This window comes from Oncorhynchus mykiss, chromosome 5 (genome assembly GCF_013265735.2).
Source record: "Oncorhynchus mykiss isolate Arlee chromosome 5, USDA_OmykA_1.1, whole genome shotgun sequence".
Lineage (NCBI taxonomy): Eukaryota > Metazoa > Chordata > Actinopteri > Salmoniformes > Salmonidae > Oncorhynchus > Oncorhynchus mykiss.
The window spans coordinates 98415682-98440577 of NC_048569.1; the positions used below are offsets into that span (position 1 = coordinate 98415682).

Sequence of the window (24896 nt, forward strand, 5' to 3'; positions counted from 1 at the left end):
CCTAGTAAAAATTCCCTGCCTTTGGTCATTTAGGATCACACCTTTATTTTAAGAATGTGAAACGTCAGAATAATAGTAGAGAGAATGATTTCAGATTTTATTTGTCATCACATTCCCAGTGGGTCAGAAGTTTACATACACTCAATTCATATGTGCTAGCAATGGCTTTAAATGTATTAACTTGGGTCAAACGTTTTGGGTAGCCTTCCACAAGATTCCCACAATAAGTTGGGTGAATTTTGGCCCATTCCTCCTTACAGAGCTGGTGTAACTGAGTCAGGTTTGTAAGCCTCCTTGCTCGCACACACTTTTTCAGTTCTGCCCACACATTTTCTATAGGTCAAATATATATATATATACACACAGGTCAATATATATATATATACAGTGGGGCAAAAAAGTATTTAGTCAGCCACCAATTGTGCAAGTTCTCCCACTTAAAAATATGAGAGAGGCCTGTAATTTTCATCATAGGTACACTTCAACTATGACAGACAAAATGAGAAAAATGTGCATGTGTCTGCTCAAACGGTCAGAAACAGACTCCATGAGGTATGAGGACCTGACGTCCACAGGTGGGGGTTGTGCTTACAGCCCAACACCGTGCAGGATGTTTTTCATTTGCCAGAGAACACCAAGATTGGCAAATTCGCCACTGGCGCCCTGTGCTCTTCACAGATGAAAGCAGGTTCACACTGAGCACATGTGACAGACTAGAGACGCCGTGGAGAATGTTCTGCTGCCTGCAACATCCTCCAGCATGACCGGTTTGGCGGTGGGTCAGTCATGGTGTGGGGTGGCATTTCTTTGGGGGGCCGCACAGCCCTCCATGTGCTCACCAGAGGTAGCCTGACTGCCATTAGGTACCGAGATGAGATCCTCAGACCCCTTGTGAGACCATATGCTGGTGCGGTTGGCCCTTGGTTCCTCCTAATGCAAGACAATGCTAGACCTCATGTGGCTGGAGTGTGTCAGCAGTTCCTGCAAGAGGAAGGCATTGATGCTATGGACTGGCTCGCCCGTTCCCCAGACCTGAATCCAATTGAGCACATCTGGGACATCATGTCTCGCTCCATCCATCCATGCACCACAGACTGTCCAGGAGTTGGCAGATGCTTTAGTCCAGGTCTGGGAGGAGATCCCTCAGGAGACCATCCGCCACCTCATCAGGAGCATGCTCCGTTGTAGGGAGGTCATACAGGCACGTGGAGGACACACACACTACTGAGCCTCATTTTGACTTGTTTTAAGGACATTACATCAAAGTTGGATCAGCCTGTAGTGTGGTTTTCCACTTGAATTTTGAGTGTGACTCCAAATCCAGACCTCCATGGGTTGATAAATTTGATTTCCATTGATCATTTTTGTGTGATTTTGTTGTCAGCACATTCAACTATGTAAAGAAAGAAGTATTTAATAAGAATATTTCATTCATTCAGATCTAGGATGTGTTATTTTAGTGTTCCCTTTATTTTTTTGAGCAGTGTATTTATATATATATATATATATATATATATATATACATATATATACACAGGTCAGATATATATATATACACACAGGTCATATATATATATATATAAACACAGGTCAGATATATATACATATATATATATATACACAGGTCAGATATATATACATATTATTATACACAGGTCAGATATATATTATACACAGGACAGATATATATACATATATATCTTGGAAAATTCCAGAAAATTATGTCATGGCTTTAAAAGCTTCGGATAGGATGTGTGTGTTATGCAGGTGTGTGTGTTACGCAGGTGTGTGTGTTTGGCTTGTCAACCCAGTGACTGAGCCTGAGGTGTCTGTCTCTCGTTATCTCCTCACCAGGCCGTGCCAGAAGAGCAGCGTTTGGCCATGGCCATCATCCTGGTCATGTGGGTCTCAGCTTTGGCCTCCTCCCTCATCGACAACATCCCCTTCACCGCCACCATGGTAAGAGGCTGCACACGGCCTGCCACACTGTCTGCCTCACTGTCTGCCACACTGTCTGCCACACTGTCTGCCACACTGTCTGCCTCACTGTCTGCCACACTGTCTGCCACAGGGAGGGGAGGCACACAGTGAACAGAGTGCATGAAACGCTTCCATACTCTGTCACATGTAGCCACACACACACACACACACACACACACACACACACACAACAAACACACACACACACACACACGCACGCACGCACACGCATGCACACACACACACACACACACGCACACACACACACAAACAACAAACACATTTGCACACAGGAACATTTACAAAGCTGGTGGGCGTGGCCAAACACCGCCTGGAGTTTGCTTAATGGTGTTGGCAGTTGGGTTGGAGCCGGTGCTATATGACATGAAATTAGAGGTATTTGGCAACGTGTGGCCTTTTAAAGAACAATGCATATCTAACCCCCATCTCTTTTCGTTCTTATGTTCCAACATTTGAAATGATGTTTTAGACATTGGATAGAAGTACAGACACAGGTTCAACATGGTCTGTCATACATCGCAGTTGGAAGCACAATAGGAAAGTAATGCTGCTTTGAAAGTTGAGAAATGTGTAACCCCACTTTTGAGAAAATGGCCCTTGAAAAGTTTTGGTTAAGTTTTTACACTTCTTTCATCACACCCATTCAGCATCGTTCACACCCTCTTAAGCCTTAGCCCCACCCATTCAGCATCGTTCACACCCACTTAAGCCTTAGCCCCACCCATTCAGCATAGTTCACACCCTCTTAAACCTTAGCCCCACCCATTCAGCATCGTTCACACCCTCTTAAGCCTTAGCCCCTGGTCACCCCATAGCTGAAGTTGGAGACTTACAGTGGGGCAAAAAGGATTTAGTCAGCCACCAATTGTGCAAGTTCTCCCACTTAAAAAGATGAGAGGCCTGTAATTTTCATCATAGGTACACTTCAACTATGACAGACAAAATGGGCGAAAAAAAATCCAGAAAATCACATTGTAGGATTTTTAATGAATTTATTTGCAAATTATGGTGGAAAATAAGTATTTGGTCACCTACAAACAAGCAAGATTTCTGGCTCTCACAGACCTGTAACTTCTTCTTTAAGAGGCTATTTTCACATTTTGAAGATGGAAAAAAAAGGTAATTCTTTGGCAAATGACAGGATTGGCAAGGAGTGAAATGTTAGGTAAAAAGACAAGGCTAATGCAGCCCAGAAGGCAGGTGTCCATCTTAATTTCTGTATTCAAATACAGCTCAAACGCACAGCACAAACTCCATTCGCTCTCACCAAGCATTTCAACCATAAGCTTTAAGCAACAAGGATCTGCCATGCCTCTGGGTTGCACAACTTTCTGTGGGTAGCTGCCAAGAAACACAACAACAGGGTTTAAATACATACAGCACAAATTCCATGACCAGTCCTGCATGATTGGTTGTTTCTATGCTTCCTGACCTCCCTGTTTGTCTTTCTTCAGATCATGTGACCAACCAACTGCTGTATGATTGGTTGTTTCTATACTTCCTGACTTCCCTGTTTGTCTTTCACCAGATCATGTGACCAACCATCTCCGGTATGATTGGTTGTTTCTATACTTCCTGACTTCCCTGTTTGTTTTTCTCCAGATCCCTGTCCTCATCAACCTGAGTCAAGATGCAGACGTCAACCTGCCTATCAAACCCCTTATCTTTGCACTGGCCATGGGAGCCTGTCTGGGAGGTGAGTTACAGACAGACAGCCGGACCGACAGACAGATAGATGGACTGACGGAACCACTCATCTTTGCCCAATCAAAGCCAATCTGGGATCCAGATAGTGGAGCAGGTGTTTACATTCCTGAATTTGATGTGGAGATACTTTATATATATATATATATATGTGTGGACACCTCTTCGAATTAGTGGATTCAGCTTTGCTGACAGTTGTATAAAATAGAGCAGACATCCATTCAATCTCCAAAGATAAACATTGGCAGCAGAACGGCCTTACTGAAGAGCTCAGTGACTTTCAACGTGGTACTGTCATAGAATAACACCTTTTCAACAAGTCAGTTCGCTAAATCTCTGCCCTGCTAGAGCCGCCTCGGTAAACTATAACTGCTTTTATTGTGATGTGGAAATGTCTAGGAGCAACAACGGTGCAGTCGCGAAGTGGTAGGCCACACAAGCTCACAGAATGGGACCATCTGTCCTCAGTTGCAACACTCACTACGAGTTCCAAACTGCCTCTGGAAGCAACGTCAGTACAAGAACTGTTAGTCTGGAACTTCATAAAATGGGTTTCCATGGCCGAGCAGCCGCACCCAAGCGTCGGCTAGAATGGTGTAAAGCTCGCCGCCATTGGACTCTGGAGGAGTGGAAATGCTTTCTATGGAGTGATGAATCACAATTCAACATCTGGCAGTCCGACAGACAAATCTGGGTTTGGCGTATGCCTGAACAACGTTACCTACCCGAATGCATAGTGCCCGCTGTAAAGTTTGGTGGAGGAGGAATAATGGTCTGTGGCTGTTTTTTCATGGTTCGGGCTACAGCATAGTAACTGAACGTTTGCTGGATTGGATCCCAGAGCTGACAAGGTAGAAATCTGTCATTCTGCCCCTGAGTAAGGCAGCTAACCCACTGTTTCCGGGCGCCGAAGACGTGGATGTCGATTAAGGCACATCCTTAAATGCAGAAGACGCATTCAGTTGTGCAACTGACTAGGTATCCCCCTTTCCCTTCACTACAATGACATTCTAGATAACATTCAAACTCCGTTTGAGGAAGGCCATTTCCCGTTTCAACATGACAATGCCCTCATGGACAAAGCAAGATTCATACAGAAATGGTTTGTCGAGATCGGTGTGCAAGAACTTGACTGGCATGCACAGAGCCCTGACCTCAACCCCATCGAACACCTTTGAGATTAATTAAAATGTTGACTGTGAGCCAGGCCTAATCACCCAACATCAGTCCCCGACCTCACTAATGCTCTTGTGGCTGAATAGATGCAATTCCCGTAACAATGTCCTAACATCTAGTGGAAAGTCTTCCCAGAATAGTGGAGGCTTTTTATCAGTAAAGGGGGGGGGGGCAAAACCATGTTAATGCCCATGAGTTTGGAATGAGATGTTGGACGAGCAGGTGTCCACATACTTTTGGTCATGTTGTGTATGTAGAAGAATAACAGATGAACTGTCAGCATACTCAGTTGAACTGTTGGCGATTAGTAGTTGCCCTCCAGTGGGTGGAGGACACTCAACCTTTCAGAATTGTAGTAGTGCTCAGATTCCCTGTCCGTTGTCTAATGGCAAATCTAATAGGATTGACCTACTGCGTGTAGTAGTGAGATTCTGCTGGGTCCCAGCCCATTCAGGTGTGGAAAGGAATGAAATTGCAGACCAGACAGGCAAACGGGCTTTAAAACGAGATATAACTGATATGCATGTTCCACTGGGTAGAGGTGAGGAGCCATTTTGATGTGTGGCAGAAGAGACCCTCCAAAGAAAGGTCATTCTGCTCCTGAGCAACTTTGCAGTATTTTTTTATTTTATTTTGTGTTATTTCTGATATTATTAGCCCAGAACTTTTCTTTGCGTTATTTACATACAGACGGAAATAACTTTTGGATATCAAAGCAACGATAACTTACCAGCATTTCAACCAGAAATACGACTTTCCTGAATTGGATCCTTTGTTGGTACCCCCCAAGGCGATTTAAGTTATCCTACGGGCTGTTCCAAGACACCGACTGTGAAGAGGTATTCGGAGTGGACTTATGGTCCGACTCAGGAGGCGTGCACACCGTCCACAGCTTCCGAGTATATTACTCGCTAACTTTCAGTCTCTGGACAATAAAGTAGACCAGCTCAGGGTGAGGATCTCCTTCCAGAGAGACATCAGGGACGGTAACATACTTACGAAATCAAGGCTCTCTCCGAATATACTGTCCCCATCCATACAGCCAGCTGGGTTCTCAGTTCATTGCGCAGACAGGAATAAAGAACTCTCCGGGAAGAAGAAAGGCAAAGGTGTATGTTTCATGATTATCTACTTATTGTGTAATTGTAATAACATACAGGAAGTCCTTTTGTTCACCTGACCTGGAAAACCTCACAATCAAATGCTGACCGTATTACCTCCCAAGAGAATTCTCTTTGGTTATAGTCACAACTGTGTATGTATATTCTACTTCAAGACGGCTCTCAAGGAACTACACTGGACTTTGTGCAAACTGGAAACTGCAAATCCTAAGGCCCCATTTATTGTAGCTGAGGACTTTAATCCCTAACCGCTAGCCTAGCTAACATTAGCCAGCTCTCTAACGTCAGCGTTAGCCACCTAGCTAACGATAGCCACATCATTGGGAAGTCTTAACATATCATATCATATCATACGAAATGGAGTGTCTCGGATTTACGTGCAGAATAATACGAAATGCTCTGAGACCATATTTCAATATTAGCCTGCAAACATAAGTCATTCCAACAATAAGAATCAATTCATCCTTGACCGGCAAAATAATTGCGTCACACTTTCAATGTCGTTATTCTTTTTTAAATCCTTCCCTAAAGTGTATAATCAACCTCAAAAATCTGCTCTTAATTTTTCCTAACACAAAAAATGTCAACCCCCATAAAATTGTTTGAAAAGTTGCTTAAACGTGTAAAATGAAAATGTAAATAATAAAACACACATTACATATGTTGTTCACCCTCTGGATACGATAAATGTGATATTTGCACAATACAGTTGAAACAAATGGATTATTTTAATATTTATTTATGTATCATTTTTACATGTAACTATTTAAAACCCAATTGGGATACTATTTCTATTGGTGTTCTGTTGTTTGGGGTGGATATATTATTATAACATTTTGCCACAAAATTTATTATTTATTATTATTATTTGTCTCTCTAAAATCAAAATATATTTCAAACAAAATCATGTCTGTCTTTTCACCAGCCAGTAATCGATCTTTCACAAGATATGTTTTTCATTCATGTCAATTTGCCAAAATGTATAATAAAAAATAAATAAATGAAACTCTTCCTTTAGAATAGCAATCAGGACATTTGTTTGTATAAAATACTGTGGTTCACAAATGTTGAATTGGTCAAGTCTGTTTTTTGATTACAGAGGAAGTGAGACTGACACGTTCACAACTTTATAAATCTAATTTTAAAACTTGTGAGGTGACATGAGCACATAACCCGTATTACCACACGATTTAAAACAGTTAACTTAGGGCTCCCGCTAGCGCGACAACTTCCGGTGAAACTGGAGGGCGCGCTATTCAAATAAAATAATCATAAATATTATGGATTTGAAACATTTATGTACATCTGTGTCTTATATCGGCTGAAATCCTACCTTCTTGTTAATTTGCACTGTCCGGTTTACAGCGAAAACATGTCATGTGATTGATTGAGGGCGGCGCCCCACAAATTATTTTCCAACAGGCACAGGTTTCATGAATTCACATATAATGATTAAATATTCACTTACTTTTTGAAAATCTTCCTCTGATTTGTCATCCAAACGGTTCCAGCTATAACATGTAGTTTTGTTTTGTTAAATAAAATCCTTATGCCCCAAATAGTCCCTTTAGTTGGCGCCATCAATTTGAGTAATCCACAGGAACAGAAAACAAGATTGTTGTTCACAGTAGAATAAACAATACGCCCGTTTGTCTACTATGTCCATGTATTGAACATTTCACTGTTTGTTGTTTCCGTAGGAAACGGAACATTGATTGGTGCGTCGGCCAATGTGGTGTGTGCAGGCATCGCTGAACAACATGGCTACGGCTTCTCCTTCATGGAATTCTTCAGGTTGGTGTTCCTCTGTAAAACCACACACAGTATTTTCTGTGATCATATTAAACACAAAAACCATGTTTTAAGTTACAAGTAGACAGGTCTGAAGTTGATAAAGGAAAATTCATATGAGCACCACAAAGCCTAATTTATCCATGCTCTAACGAGGCTTTCTTTTTATGTAGATTGTCTCATTGATAGTTGATATAATTGATAGTAGATTGTCTCTGGGAGTTTGTTTACTCAAAGCCAGTGGCATGTCGTTAGTACAGATTGAAAAAAGAAAGGGGCCTAAACAGCTACCCTGGGGAATTCCTGCTTCTACCTGGATTATGTTAGACAAGTAACCCTTTATCCACATTATAGCAGGGGGCGTAAATAAATAACACATACAGTTGAAGTCAGAAGTTTACATACACTTATGTTGGAGTCATTAAAACTTGTTTTTCAACAACACCACAAAATTCTTATTAACAAACTATAGTTTTGGCAAGTCGGTTAAGACATCTACTTTGTGCCTGACACAAGTATTTTTTCCAAAAATGGATTACAGACAGATTATTTCACTTATAATTCACTGTATCACAATTCCAGTGGGTCAGAAGTTTACATACACTAAGTTGACTGTGCCTTTAAACAGCTTGGAGAATTCCAGAAAATTATGTCATGGCTTTAGAAGCTTCTGATAGGCTAATTGACCTCATTTGAGTCAATTGGAGCTGTACCTGAGGATGTATTTCAAGGCCTACCTTCAAACTCAGTGCCTCTTTGCTTGATATCATGGGAAAATCAAAAGCAATCAGTTAAGACCTCAGAAAGAAAAATGTAGACCTCCAAGTCTGGTTCATCATTGGGAGCAATTTCCAAACGCCCGAAGGCATCACGTTGATCTGTACAAACAAAAGTATGCAAGTATAAACACCATGGGACCACACAGCCGTCATACCGCTGAGGAAGGAGACGTGTTCTGTCTCCTAGAGATGAACGTACTTTGGTGCGAAAAGTGCAATTCAATCCCAGAACAACAGCAAAGGACCTTATGAAGATGCTGGAGGAAACAGGTACAAAAGCATCTATATCCACAGTAAAACGAGCCCTATATCGACATAACCTGAAAGGCCGCTCAACAAGGAAGAAGCCACTGCTCCAAAACCGCCATAAAAACCGCAGACTACGGTTTGTAACTGCACATAGGGACAAATATCGTACTTTTTGGAGGAATGCCCTCTGGTCTGATGAAACAAAAATAGAACTGTTTGGCCATAATGACCATCGTTATGTTTTGAGGAAAAAGGGGGAGGCTTGCAAGCTGAAGAACACCATCCCAACTGTGAAGCACGGGGGTGGCAGCATCATGTTGTGCGGGGGCTTTGCTGTAGGAGGTACTGGTGCACTTCACAAAATAGATGGTATCATGAGGTGGGGAAATTATGTGAATATATTGAAGCATAATCTCAAGACATCAGTCAAATCAAAATTATTTATATAGCCCTTGTTACATCAGTTGATATTTAAAAGTGCTGTACAGAAACCCAGCCTAAAACCCCAAACAGCAAGCAATGCAGGTGTAGAAGCACAGTGGCTAGAAAGGCCACTCCCTAGAAAGGCCAAAACCTAGGAAGAAAACTAGAGAGGAACCAGGCTATGTGGGGTGGCCAGTCCTCTTCTGGCTGTCCCGGGTGGAGATTATAACAGAACATGGTCAAATAATAATAATCACAGTGGTTGTCGAGGGTGCAACAGGTCAGCACCTCAGGAGTAAGTGTCAGTTGGCTTTTCATAGCCGATCATTAAGAGTATCTCTACCACTCCTGCTGTCTCTAGAGAGTTGAAAACAGCAGGTCTGGGACAGGTAGCACGTCCGGTGAACAGGTCAGGGTTCCATAGCCACAGGCAGAACAGGCAGAACAGTTGAAACTGGAGGCAGAACAGTTGAAACTGGAGCAGCAGCACGACCAGGCTGACTGTCTGGGCGCCACCCAGACGGGAAGATCACGTCAGTGACTCACTCAACCCATTCAAGTGACGCACCCCTCCTAGGGACGGCATGAAAGAGCAACGTCCCTATGTGCCAACGTCCCTATGTGCCAACGTTCCTATGATAATGTACATTTAATGCAGCATTATGACGACTCATTGTCACAATGGTAGGGATTAACTGAGCTGGTCTTGGGTCAGGAAATACAGTAGAGCTTACACAAGGATACAGACAGGAGAGAGGCCACAGGAAGTAGAGCTTACACAATGATACAGACAGGAGAGAGGCCACAGGAAGTAGAGCTTACACAATGATACAGACAGGAGAGAGGCCACAGGAAATAGAGCTTACACAATGATACAGACAGGAGAGAAACTACAGGAAGTAGAGCTTACACAATGATACAGACAGGAGAGAGGCCACAGGAAGTAGAGCTTACACAATGATACAGACAGGAGAGAGAGACAGGAAATAGAGTTTACACAAGGATACAGACAGGAGAGAGACACCGCTCCTCTCCTCCTCCTGGCCGTGTCATTGCGTAAGCACTTTCTTCTCTGGCCTTTGTCCTGTCCTGCTGTGCATCCTGGGTAAAAGAACATGGCTCAGCAGAAAGTGACGCACCTGTCTAAAGGTGACCTCGGCCTATAATGTTAAGAGAGTTTAGTCTCTTCCTGTCTCTAGGGATGACCTGTGTTTTTATGATGTGTCCTCTGACAGACCAGGTTAGGCACCATCCTGCATTATGCAGGAAATGAATTTGTATTGTATTCAAGGTTTAAAAAGGCTTGTAATTTTCCACTTTTTTTAACATGTCAGAATTGATTGGTCCTAACGAAAAATGTATCAACCCATACAAAATGTCCACTTTTTATAACCCACGTAGTCATGCATATTTCACGATGCTGCACGATTCTGTTCCTGCTGTGAGAAACTGGGCAAATGAAGATCCCATGCCTAGGTCGGTGTCTCAGCTGACATCTCTATTAATGTGTGGAACATTCCAGTCACGTTTTCTCAGAACCAATTTAAAGTTGGAATCAGTAGTTGTTACATCCATTTTTGGACTTATAAATTCATTATATACATTTATATATTTTTAAACTACATTGTTTCTTGAAGAATGTAACTTATAAATGCCTCATGATCTTATTTCAACTGCTGTACCCCATCAGAACCCAAAATAGGAGCTTGTTTTACTCCAATGTTTGTAAACAATGTAAATGTAAACAAACACTATTTAGCCTCAAAACATGCTTAAAAAAATGTTGAAAACTATAATCTTGATATCATGAACGTTCCATAGCGTTATGAATAAGACAGTGGTAACATTTCTTCAGCCCCATCCCTCCAAAACACAGGCATGGTGACCGCTTTGTAAAGGTTTCAATTAAGGATTCGAGCTTTAATTGAATCCGTACATGATTGATGAACAATGTTTAGGGAACGTTATTGGAACGTTAGGGAACGTTATTGGAACAATCATGTCATAACGTCAACGCTATAACTTTGTGAGAGCATTGTGGGAATCTTCCCTGCTTGTTGTTATGGGTGTTTTTTAACATCTCCATCAACGTTAGCGGAACGTTCCTGTACTGTTTTCTCAGATCCCCTTTTATTGCACATTGTGTATGGACTTAAAAACGTTACTGGTACGTTGTGTCATTAACATCACCTGGAAACGTAATGACAACGTTTGGGGAATGTTCTGTGATGACTGCTACAGATGTTAGGAGAACGTTCCAAATCAAATCAAATCAAATCAAATTTATTTATATAGCCCTTCGTACATCAGCTGATATCTCAAAGTGCTGTACAGAAACCCAGCCTAAAACCCCAAACAGCAAGCAATGCAGGTGTAGAAGCACGGTGGCTAGGAAAAACTCCCTAGAAAGGCCAAACTTTAAAGTTCCAACCTTTAAATATAACTTCATGGGAATCTTAGCTAATGTTCTGGGAATGTTGGCAGTTTGCTGGGTAGTGACAGCTCCGTAGATTGTCATTAGAAATGTAGACTTTTGTCTCTAACGGTGTGATCACATGAAACTCACAATGACGCTTTAGTTCTATACCCATAACACAGGGGAGCTGTACTTAACATACTTAACACACTGACACAGGGGAGCTCTTCAGTAACATGTACTTAACATACTGACACAGGCTACTGACACAGGCTACTGACACAGGGGAGCTCTTCAGTAACATGTACTTAACATACTGACACAGGCTACTGACACTGACTACCGACACAGGCTATAGACACGGGCTACTGACACAGGCTATAGACACAGACTACTGACACAGGCTATAGACACAGACTACTGACACAGGCTACTGACACGGTCTACCGACACAGACTACTGACACAGGCTACTGACACAGACTACTGACACAGGCTACTGACACGGTCTACCGACACAGGCTATAGACACAGACTACTGACACGGACTACCGACACGGGCTACTGACATACTGAAACAGGTAACTGACACAGGCCATAGACACGGACTACCGACACGGGCTACTGACATACTGAAACAGGCTACTGACACAGGCCATAGACACGGACTACCGACACGGGCTACTGACATACTGAAACAGGCTACTGACACAGGCCATAGACACGGACTACCGACACGGGCTACTGACATACTGAAACAGGCTACTGACACAGACTAGTATAACATTTGCCAGCTGTGTTTAGTTGTAATGTCTACTCATCAGAAAGTGTAACAGACAGACAGGCATACAGACAGGACAGCAGTGCTGTGGGTCCTGAGTTTGATTGAACAGACCATTCATATAGTGCACGGGAATGAATATTGACCCAGTTTCTCCTTCATTGTATTCATAGCTACGGTGTTAAGTAGCGTTGTGTTAGTGTTGCATCATGGCTTGGATCCCTGCTCTGTCTCACTGGCGTAAGAAGAGTCCATGTAATTACATGTGGCCCACCTGGGCAAGCTGACCAGACTGGCACTGCAGACTGGCTATGGGATAGTTCTACGGCACAGGTCCATCTGGATCAGGTTCCAACACAGGTGTATTCCGAACTGAAACACAGAGATCTTGCTTTGAGCAATACGGGTGTCTGGAGAGCTCTCTTGTTGTATGCCCCCCCCCCCCCCCCCCCCCTCTCTCACTCTCCCATTTGCACTCTCTCTGTCTCTCTCTCTGTCTCTCTCTCTGTCTCTCTGTCTGTCTCTCTCTCGGTCTCTCTCTCTCTGTCTCTCTGTCTCTCTCTCTGTCTCTCTGTCTCTCTCTCTGTCTCTCTCTCTGTCTCTCTCTCTGTCTCTCTGTCTCTCTCTTTCTCTGTCTGTCTCTCTCTGTCTCCCTCTCTCTGTCTCTCTCTCTCTCTCTCTCTCTCTCTCTCTCTCGGTCTCTCTCTCTCCCTCTACCCCTCTCTCTCTCTCTGTCTCTCTCTGTCTCTCTCTCTCTCCCTCTCTCTCTCCCTCTACCCCTCTCCCTCTCTCGGTCTCTCTCTCTGTCTCTCTCTCTCTCTCTCTCCCTCTACCCCTCTCTCTCTCTTTGTCTCTAACTCTCTCTCTCTCTCTCTCTGTTGTCTCTTTTTTGGCATCGGAAACATGTTTACATTGCCAAAGCAAGTGAAATAGACAAACAAAAGTTAAATAAACAAGGGAAATAAACAATCAGAAATGAACGGAAAACATTACACGTTTGAAGAGAATATAGACATTTCAAAGATGTGTTAAATAGTATGAAAGGGAAAAGAAATAAACTGATTAGTATACTCCATCTATACAGTATGTGATTAGTATACTCCATCTATACAGTATGTGATTAGTATACTCCATCTATACAGTATGTGATTAGTATACTCCATCTATACAGTATGTGATTAGTATACACCATCTATACAGTATGTGGATTCGGCTATTTCAGCCAAACCCAGATGTATACAATCTCCACAGACAAACATTGGCAGTATAATGGCCTGCCTTTAGAGCTCAGTAGAATGGCCTTCCTTTAGAGCTCAGTAGAATGACCTCCCTTTAGAGCTCATTAGAATGACCTTCCTTTAGAGCTCATTAGAATGACCTCCCTTTAGAGCTCATTAGAATGACCTTCCTTTAGAGCTCAGTAGATTGGCCTTCCTTTAGAGCTCAGTAGAATGGTCCTTCCTTTAGAGCTCAGTAGAATGGCCTTCCTTTAGAGCTCAGTAGAATGGCCTTCTAGGAGCAACAACGGCTCAGCCGCGAAGTGGTAGGCCGTACAAGCTCACAGAACAGGACCACTGAGTGATGAAGCGTGTATAAAATTGGCCGTCTTCGTGTTGCAACACTCACTACCGGGTTCCAAACTGCCTCTGGAAGCAACGTCAGCACAAGAGCCGTTCATCGGGAACTTCATGAAATGGGTTTCCGTGGCCGAGCAGCCGCACACAAGTCTAAGATCACCATGCACAATGCCAAGCGTTGGCTGGAGTGGTGTAAAGCTCGCTGCCATTGGACTCTGGAGCAGTGGAAACGTGTTCTCTGCAGTGATGAATCACTCTTCACCATCTGGCAGTCTGATGATGCCAGGAGAACGCTACCGGCTCCAATGCATAGTGCCAACTGTAAAGTTGGTCTGGGGTTGTTTTTCATGGTTCGGGCCTCTTAGTTTCAGTGAAGTGAAATCTTACCTCTACAGCATACAATGACATTCTAGACGATTCTGTGCTTTCAACTTTGTGGCAACAGTTTGGGGCCCTTTCCTGTTTCAGAATGACAATGCCCCCGTGCACAAAGCAAGGTCCATACAGAAATGGGTTGTCAAGATCAGTGTGAAGAACTTGAATGGCCTTCACAGAACCTTGACCTCGACCCCATCAAACACCATTGTGATGAATTGGAACGCTGACTACAAGCCAGGCCTAATCGCCCAACATCAGTGGCCAAACTCACCTTGTGACTAAATGGAAACAAGTCCCCGCAGCAATGTTTGAACATTTAGTGGAAAGCCTTCCCAGAAGAGTGGAGGTTGTTGTAGCAGCAATGTTCCAACATCTAGTGGAACACATCCCAGAAGAGTGGAGGCTGTTATAGCAGCAATGTTCCAACATCTAGTGGAACACATCCCAGAAGAGTGGAGGCTGTTATAGCAGCAATGTTCCAACATCTAGTGGAAAGCCTTCCCAGAAGAGTGGAGGCTGTTATAGCAGCAATGTTCCAACATCTAGTGGAAAGCCTTCCCAGAAGAGTGGAGGCTGGTATAGCAGCAATGTTCCAAAATCTAGTGGAAATCCTTCCCAGAAGAGTGGAGGCTGTTATAGCAGCAATGTTCCTACATCTAGTGGAAAGCCTTCCCAGAAGAGTGGAGGCTGTTATAGCAGCAATGTTCCACAGTCTAGTGGAAAGCCTTCCCAGAAGAGTGGAGGCTGTTGTAACAGCAAAGGGGGGGACCAACTCCATATTAATATCCATGATTTCGGAATGAGATGTTCGTCGAGCAGGTTTCCACATTTTGGACACGCAGTGTAGGTTGTTTTTACAATGTTGTTTGTTCTTCACTGGTTGCCCTTTTCTTGTGACAACAGGTAACAAATATTGTTGCTGTGGTGGCTCAGTCTGGCCCACCAAGCCACCATGTGTCCATAGGACCTTCAAACTGACCTCTGGACCTCCAGTTCCACTGCTGTGTGATTCCCCTCTAATCAGGGACTGATTTAGACCTGGGACACCAGGTGGGTGATTCCCCTCTAATCAGGGACTGATTTAGACCTGGGACACCAGGTGGGGGATTCCCCTCTAAACAGGGACTTGGTTTCATGCATGTCAACATCAGAAGCCTCCTCCCTAAGTGTGTCTTACTCACTGCTCTAGCACACTCTGCTAACCCTGATGTCCTTGCCGTGTCTGAATCCTGGCTCAGGAAGGCCACCAAAAATTCTGAGATTTCCATACCCAACTATAACATCTTCCGTCAAGATAGAACTGCCAAAGGGGGAGGAGTTGCAGTCTACTGCAGAGATAGCCTGCAAAGTAATGTCATACTCTCCAGGTCCATACCCAAACAGTTCGAACTACTAATTTTGAAAATTACTCTCTCCAGAAATAAGTCTCTCACTGTTGCCGCCTGCTACCGACCCCCCTCAGCTCCCAGCTGTGCCCTGGACACCATTTGTGAATTGATCGCCCCCCATCTAGCTTCAGAGTTTGTTCTGTTAGGTGACCTAAACTGGGATATGCTTAACACCCCGGCAGTCCTACAATCTAAGCTAGATGCCCTCAATCTCACTCAAATCATCAAGGAACCCACCAGGTACAACCCTAACTCTGTAAACAAGGGCACCCTCATTGACGTCATCCTGACCAACTGGCCCTCCAAATACACCTCCGCTGTCTACAACCAGGATCTCAGCGATCACTGCCTCATTGCCTGTATCCGCTACGGAGCCGCAGTCAAACGACCACCCCTCATCACTGTCAAACGCTCCCTAAAACACTTCTGTGAGCAGGCCTTTCTAATCGACCTGGCCCGGGTATCCTGGAAGGACATTGACCTCATCCCGTCAGTTGAGGATGCCTGGTCTTTCTTTAAAAGTAACTTCCTCACCATTTTAGATAAGCATGCTCCGTTCAAAAAATGCAGAACTAAGAACAGATATAGCCCCTGGTTCACTCCAGACCTGATTGCCCTCGACCAGCACAAAAACATCCTGTGGCGGACTGCGCTAACATCGAATAGTCCCCGCGATATGCAACTGTTCAGGGAAGTCAGGAACCAATACACACAGTCAGTCAGGAAAGCTAAAGCCAACTTCTTCAGGCAGAAGTTTGCATCCTGTAGCTCCAACTCCAAAAAGTTCTGGGACACTGTGAAGTCCATGGAGAACAAGAGCACCTCCTCCCAGCTGCCCACTGCACTGAGACTAGGTAACATGGTCACCACCGATAAATCCATGATTATCGAAAACTTCAACAAGCATTTCTCAACGGCTGGCCATGCCTTCCGCCTGGCTACTCCAACCTCGGACAACAGCTCCCCCCCCCCCCGCAGCTACTCGCCCAAGCCTCTCCAGGTTCTCCTTTACCCAAATCCAGATAGCAGATGTCCTGAAAGAGCTGCAAAACCTGGACCCGTACAAATCAGCTGGGCTGGACAATCTGGACCCTCTATTCCTGAAACTATCCGCCGCCATTGTCGCAACCCCTATTACCAGCCTGTTCAACCTCTCTTTCATATCGTCTGAGATCCCCAAGGATTGGAAAGCTGCCGCAGTCATCCCCCTCTTCAAAGGGGGCGACACCCTGGACCCAAACTGTTACAGACCTATATCCATCCTGCCCTGCCTATCTAAGGTCTTCGAAAGCCAAGTCAACAAACAGGTCACTGACCATCTTGAATCCCACCGTACCTTCTCCGCTGTGCAATCTGGTTTCCGAGCCGGTCACGGGTGTACCTCAGCCACGCTCAAGGTACTAAACGATATCATAACCGCCATCGATAAAAGACAGTACTGTGCAGCCGTCTTCATAGACCTTGCCAAGGCTTTCGACTCTGTCAATCACCGTATTCTTATCGGCAGACTCAGTAGCCTCGGTTTTTCGGATGACTGCCTTGCCTGGTTCACCAATTACTTTGCAGACAGAGTTCAGTGTGTCAAATCGGAGGGCATGCTGTCCGGTCCTCTGGCAGTCTCTATGGGGGTGCCACAGGGTTCAATTCTCGGGCCGACTCTTTTCTCTGTATATATCAATGATGTTTCTCATGCTGCGGGCGATTCCCTGATCCACCTCTACGCAGACGACACCATTCTATATACTTCCGGCCCGTCCTTGGACACTGTGCTATCTAACCTCCAAACGAGCTTCAATGCCATACAGCACTCCTTCCGTGGCCTCCAACTGCTCTTAAACGCTAGTAAAACCAAATGCATGCTTTTCAACCGTTCGCTGCCTGCACCCGCACGCCTGACCAGCATCACCACCCTGGATGGTTCCGACCTTGAATATGTGGACATCTATAAGTACCTAGGTGTCTGGCTAGACTCTAAACTCTCCTTCCAGACCCATATCAAACATCTCCAATCGAAAATCAAATCAAGAGTCGGCTTTCTATTCCGCAACAAAGCCTCCTTCACTCACGCCGCCAAACTTACCCTAGTAAAACTGACTATCCTACCGATCCTCGACTTCGGCGACGTCATCTACAAAATTGCTTCCAACACTCTACTCAGCAAACTGGATGCAGTTTATCACAGTGCCATCCGTTTTGTCACTAAAGCACCTTATACCACCCACCACTGCGACTTGTATGCTCTAGTCGGCTGGCCCTCGCTACATATTCGTCGCCAGACCCACTGGCTCCAGGTCATCTACAAGTCCATGCTAGGTAAAGCTCCGCCTTATCTCAGTTCACTGGTTACGATGGCAACACCCATCCGTAGCACGCGCTCCAGCAGGTGTATCTCACTGATCATCCCTAAAGCCAACACCTCATTTGGCCGCCTTTCGTTCCAGTTCTCTGCTGCCTGTGACTGGAACGAATTGCAAAAATCGCTGAAGTTGGAGACTTTTATCTCCCTCACCAACTTCAAACATCTGCTATCCGAGCAGCTAACCGATCGCTGCAGCTGTACATAGTCTATTGGTAAATAGCCCACCCATTTTCACCTACCTCATCCCCATACTGTTTTTATTTATTTATTTTTATTTTTCTGCTCTTTTGCACACCAATCTCTACCTGTACATAACCATCTGATCATTTATCACTCCAGTGTTAATCTGCATAATTGTAATTATTTGCCTACCTTCTCATGCCTTTTGCACACAATGTATATATAGACTCCCCTTTTTTCTACTGTGTTATTGACTTGTTAATTGTTTACTCCATGTGTAACTCTGTGTTGTCTGTTCACACTGCTATGCCTTATCTTGGCCAGGTCGCAGTTGCAAATGAGAACTTGTTCTCAACTAGCCTACCTGGTTAAATAAAGGTGAAATAAAAAATAAAATAAAAAAAAATTTAGGCCTGGGACACCAGGTGGGTGATTCCCCTCTAAACAAGCACTGATTTAGACCTGGGACACCAGGTGGGTGATTCCCCTCTAAACAGGGACTGATTTAGAACTGGGACACCAGGTGGGTGATTCCCCTCTAATCAGGGACTGATTTAGACCTGGGACACCAGGTGGGTGATTCCCCTCTAATCAGGGACTGATTTAGACCTGGGACACCAGGTGGGTGATTCCCCTCTAATCAGGGACTGATTTAGACCTGGGACACCAGGTGGGTGATTCCCCTCTAATCAGGGACTGATTTAGACCTGGTACACCAGGTGGGTTATTCCCCTCTAAACAGGGACTGATTTAGGCCTGGGACACCAGGTGGGTGATTCCCCTCTAAACAAGCACTGATTTAGACCTGGGACACCAGGTGGGTGATTCCCCTCTAATCAGGGACTGATTTAGACCTGGGACACCAGGTGGGTGATTCCCCTCTAATCAGGGACTGATTTAGACCTGGGACACCAGGTGGGTGATTCCCCTCTAATCAGGGACTGATTTAGACCTGGGACACCAGGTGGGTGCAATTAATTATCAGGTAGAACAGAAAAGCAGAGTTGAATAGCCCTGGTGTAGACTAACCCTAACTCTTACAGTAGACCTGGTAGGGTCAGAGTTGAATAGCCCTGGTGTAGACTAACCAGTAGACCTGGTAGGGTCAGAGTTGAATACCCCTGGTCTAGACTCACCCTACCTCTTACAGTAGACCTTGTAGGGTCAGAGTTGAATACCCCTGGTCTAGACTAACCCTAACTCTTACAGTAGACCTGGTAGGGTCAGAGTTGAATAGCCCTGGTGTAGATGAACCAGTAGACCTGGTAGGGTCAGAGTTGAATAGCCCTGGTCTAGACTAACCCTAACTCTTACAGTAGACCTGGTAGAGTCAGAGTTGAATAGCCCTGGTCTAAACTAACCAGTAGACCTGGTAGAGTCATAGTTGAATAGCCCTGGTGTAGACTCACCCTAACTCTTACAGTAGACCTGTTAGGGTCAGAGTTGAATTGCCCTGGTGTAGACTAACCCTAACTCTTACAGTAGACCTGGTAGGGTCAGAGTTGAATAGCCCTGGTGTAGACTAACCCTAAATCTTACAGTAGACCTAGTAGGGTAATTCATTCTGCCACTATGTACTGTCATTCTCTTACATATTTAGCAGTAACAAGTAGAGGTCGACCGATTAATCAGAATGGCCGATTAATTAGGGGCGATTTCAAGTTTTCATAACAACCGGAAATTTGTATTTTTGGGGGCCGATTTTATTTAAAAAAAAATATATATATATTTTTTTGTATACCTTTATTTAACTAGGCAAGTCAGTTAAGAACACATTCTTATTTTCAATGACGGCCTAGGAACGGTGGGTTAACTGCCTCATTCAGGGGCAGAACGACAGATTTTCACCTTGTCAGCTCGGGGGATCCATTCTTGCAACCTTACAGTTAACTAGTCCAAAGCAATAATGACCTGCCTCTCTCTCGTTGCACTCCACAAGGAGACTGCCTGTTACGCGAATGCAGTAAGACAAGGTAAGTTGCTAGCTAGCATTAAACTTATCTTATAAAAAAACAATCAATCATAATCACTAGTTAACTACACATGGTTGATGATATTACTAGATATTATCTAGCGTGTCCTGTGTTGCATATAATCTGACTGAGCATACAAGTATCTAAGTATCTGACTGAGAGGTGGTAGGTAGAAGCAGGCACGTAAACATTCATTCAAACAGCCCTTTCGTGCATTTTGCCAGCAGCTCTTCGTTGTGCATCAAGCATTGCGCTGTTCATGACTTCAAGCCTATCAACTCCCGAGATGAGGCTGGTATAACCGAAGTGAAATGGCTAGTTAGTTAGCGTGCGCTAATAGCGTTTCAAACGTCACTCGCTCTGAGCCTTGTAGTAGTTGTTCCCCTTGCTCTGCATGTGTAACGCTGCTTCGATGGTGGCTGTTGTTGCTGTTGTGTTGCTGGTTCAAGCCCACGGGGGAGCGAAGAGAGGGACGGAAGCTATACTGTTACACTGGCAATTCTAAAGTGCTTATAAGAACATCCAATAGTGAAAGGTTAACCTTTTATAACTAGGGGGCAGTATTTTCATTTTTGGATAAAAAACGTTCCCGTTTTAAACAGGATATTTTGTCACGACAAGATGCTCGACTATGCATATAATTGACAGCTTTGGATAGAAAACACTCTGACGTTTCCAAAACTGCAAAGATATTGTCTGTGAGTGCAACAGAACTGATGTTACAGGCGAAACCCAGATAAAGATCCAATCAGGAAATGCCGCATTTTTCTAAACCGCCTCATGCCAATGACTCCTTATATGGCTGTGAATGAGCTACGAATGAGCGTATTCCCCAAGGTGTTTACAGCATTGTGACGTCTTTTTACACATTTATGTTGAAGAATAGCCGTAAGGGACCACATTTAGCAAGTGGTCACATGATGGCTCCCGCAGAAAATCTTGCGTAAAGTACACAAGTAGCCATTTTTCCAATCGCTTCTTATGAGAAACCAATTGTCCCGACGGATATATTATCGAATATATATGTGAAAAACACCTTGAGGATTGATTCTAAACAACGTTTGCCATGTTTCTGTCGATATTATGGAGCTAATTTGGAAAAAAGTTTGTTGTAGTGACTGCATTTTCCGGTCGATTTCTCAGCCAAACGTGAAGAACAAACGGAGCTATTTCGCCTACAAAAATAATGTTTTTTGGAAAAAAGGAACATTTGCTATCTAACTAGGAGTCTCCTGAGTGAAAACATCCGAAGTTCTTCAAAGGTAAATGATTTAATTTGGTTGCTTTTCTTATTTTCGTGAAAATGTTGCCTGCTGCTAGCAGAGCCAAGCATAGCATTATGCCATGATAAACTTACACAAATGCTTGTCTAGCGTTGGCTGTAAAGCATATTTAAAAAATCTGAGATGACAGTGTGATTGACAAAAGGCTAAGCTGTGTCTCAATATATTTAATTTGTGATTTTCATGAATAGGAACATTTTCTAGGAAGATTTATGTCCGCTGCGTTATGCTAATTAGTTTGAGGCTATGATTACGCTCCCTCATGCGGGATGGGTAGTATCAAGAAGTTTTTTAATGAAATACAAATGGTATAGAGGGAAATAGTCCTAGAATTCCTATAATAACTACAACCTAAAACTTCTTACCTGGGAATATTGATGACTCATGTTAAAAGGAACCACCAGCTTTCATATGTTCTCATGTTCTGAGCAAGGAACTGAAACGTTATCTTTCTTAGATAGCACATATTGCACTTTTACTTTCTTCTCCAACACGTTGTTTTTGCATTATTTAAACCAAATTGAACATGTTTCATTATTTACTTGAGGCTAAATAGATTTTATTGATGTATTATATTAAGTTAAAATAAGTGTTCATTCAGTATTGTTGTAATTGTCATCATTAAAAAAGAATTAGGCCGATTAATCGGTATCGGCGTTTTTGGTCCTCCAATAATCGGTATCGGCGTTGAAAAATCATAATCGGTCAATCTCTAGTACAGATGCATCAAAGCAGGGACGGAGAGACTGAAAAACAGCTTCTATCTCAAGGCCATCAGACTGTTAAACAGCCACCACTAACATTGAGTGGCTGCCAACATACTGACTCAACTCCAGACACTTTAATAATGGAAATATATGTAAAAAAATAAATATCCCTAGCCACTTTAAATAATGCCACTTAATATAAGGTTTACTTACCCTACATTACTCATCTCATATGTATATACTGTACTCTATACCATCTACTGCATCTTGCCATCTTTATGTAATACATGTATCACTAGCCACTTTAAACAATGCCACTTTTTTGTTTACATACCCTACATTACTCATCTCATATGTATATACTGTACTCGATTCCATCTACTGCATCTTGCCTATGCCGCTCTGTACCATCACTCATTCATATATCTTTATGTACATATTCTTTATCCCTTTACACTTGTGTGTATTAGGTAGTTGTTGTGGAATTGTTAGGTTAGATTACTCGTTGGTGTCAGAGCCGGTATAATAGGATTCAATCTTAGTTCTCTATTGACACTTTGCCTGTTTGATGGTTCGTCAGAGGGCATAGCAGGATTTCTCATAAGCTTCCGGATTAGTGTCCCGCTCCTTGAAAGCAGCAACTCTAGCCTTTTGCTCGATGCGGATGTTGCCAGTAATCCATGGCTTCTGGTTGGGATATGTGCGTACGGTCACTGTGGGGACGACGTCATCAATGTACTTATTGATGAAGCCGATGACTGAGGTGTTATACTCCTCAATGTCATCGCGGAACATATTCCAGTCTGTACAAAACAGTCCTGTAGCTTAGCATCCGCGTCATCTGACCACTCCCATATTGAGCGAGTCACTGATACTTCCTGCTTTAGTTTTTGCTTGTACGCAGGAATCAGCAGGAATTATGGTCAGATTTGCCAAATGGAGGGCAAGAGAGAGCTTTATACATCTCTGTGTGTGGGGAAAAAAAGGTGGTCTCGAGTATTTTTATTTTTTTGACATGCTAGTAGAAATGAGTGTTTTCTTGATTACATATGGCCTTATACAGCTGGTTGAGTGTGGTCTTAGTGCCAGCATCAGTTTGTGATGGTAAATAGACAGCTACGAATAATATAGATCAGAACTCTCTTAGTTGATTGCGTGGTCTACAGCTTATCATAAGGTACTCTGTACCTCGAGACTTCTTTAATATTAGAGATCGCGCTGTTATTGACAAATAGACACACACCCTCGTCTTACCAGACACAGCTTCTCTGTCCTGCCGGTGCATGGAAAATCCCGCCAGTTCTATATTATCTGTGTTGTTGTCGTTCAGTCAGTGAAACATAAAATATTACAGTTTGTTAATGTCCCGTTGGTAGTGCAGTCTTGATCGTAGGTCGTCCATTTTATTTTCCAATGTTCCACGTCGGCCAATAGAACGAATGGCATTGGAAGTTTACTCACTCGCCTACGAATTCTCTGGCAGCCCGACTCCCCCCCCCCTTTCTTTATGCAAATGACTGGGATATGGACCAATCCCAAGAAAGCCGTATATCCTTCACGTCGGACTCATTAAAGAAAAACTATTCTTCCAGTTCGAGTTGAGTATTCGCTGTTTTGATGCCCAGAAGTTATTTTCGGTCATAACAGACGGTAGCAGCTACATTATGTACAAAATAAGAAAAAAATAAGTTGGCTAGGAGCACCTAAAACGTCAGCAGTCCCCTCTGGTGCATCAGAACCCGGACTTGAACCCGATCTAACATCTTTGCCGATGACCTGAAAATAGCTGTGCAGCGACGCTCCCCATCCAACCATGTCAGAGCTTGAGAGGATCTGCAGAGAAAAATGGGAGAAAGTCCCCAAATGCAAGTTTGTAGCGTCATACCGAAGAAGAATCAGGGCTGTAATCGCTGCCAAAGATGCTTCAACAAAGTACTAAGTAAAGGGTCTGAATACTTACGTAAATGTAATATTTCGTTATTTTATTTTTGTATACATTTCTAAAAACCTGTTTTTGCTTTGTCATTAAGGGGTACTGTGTGTAGACTGAGGCAAAACTTTTTTTTTTATACCAATTTTAGAAATAAGGCTGTAATGTTACAACACATTGAAAGAGTGAAGGGGTATAAATATGAATCTTTTGTCTTGCCCACTCACCCTCTGAATGACACAATCCATGTCCCTTCTTTAACCTGTCTCCTCCCCTTCATCTACAATGATTCAAATGGATTTAACAAGTGGCTTCAATAAGGGATCACAGCTTTCGTCTGGATTCACCTGGTCATAATGTTTTGTCCACTCAGTGTATTTGGCAGCAACCGTGTAAGGCCCTGGTGCTACATTCAGAATTCACAATAAAGACTCAGAATGGTGCTACAATCAGAATTCCCAATAAAGTCTCAGAATGGTGCTACAATCAGAATTCACAATAAAGACAGGGAATAAAGTGTAGATATTGGGATTGCTGATATCAGTTCAAAGACGGGTCTACAGTACCTTCAATGAATGTGATATGTGTTTGGTAAAGTACTGACTGCTAGTCCCTTTTAGATAAGGTCTGCTAGTCACTCTAGATAAGGTCTGCTAGTCGCTCTAGATAAGGTCTACTAGT

General features: G+C 43.5%; 1 protein-coding gene across 1 annotated transcript in view; it reads left to right on the forward strand.

The window, feature by feature from the left end:
* Positions 1–24896, forward strand: part of oca2 (oculocutaneous albinism II) — a 165584-nt gene that overhangs the window by 139000 nt on the left and 1688 nt on the right. Inside the window, exons 21-23 of the mRNA XM_036978983.1 lie at positions 1855–1959; positions 3604–3697; positions 7703–7796. Of these exons, the coding sequence (XP_036834878.1) occupies positions 1855–1959; positions 3604–3697; positions 7703–7796 (293 nt within the window). The remainder of the gene's footprint in view (positions 1–1854; positions 1960–3603; positions 3698–7702; positions 7797–24896) is intronic.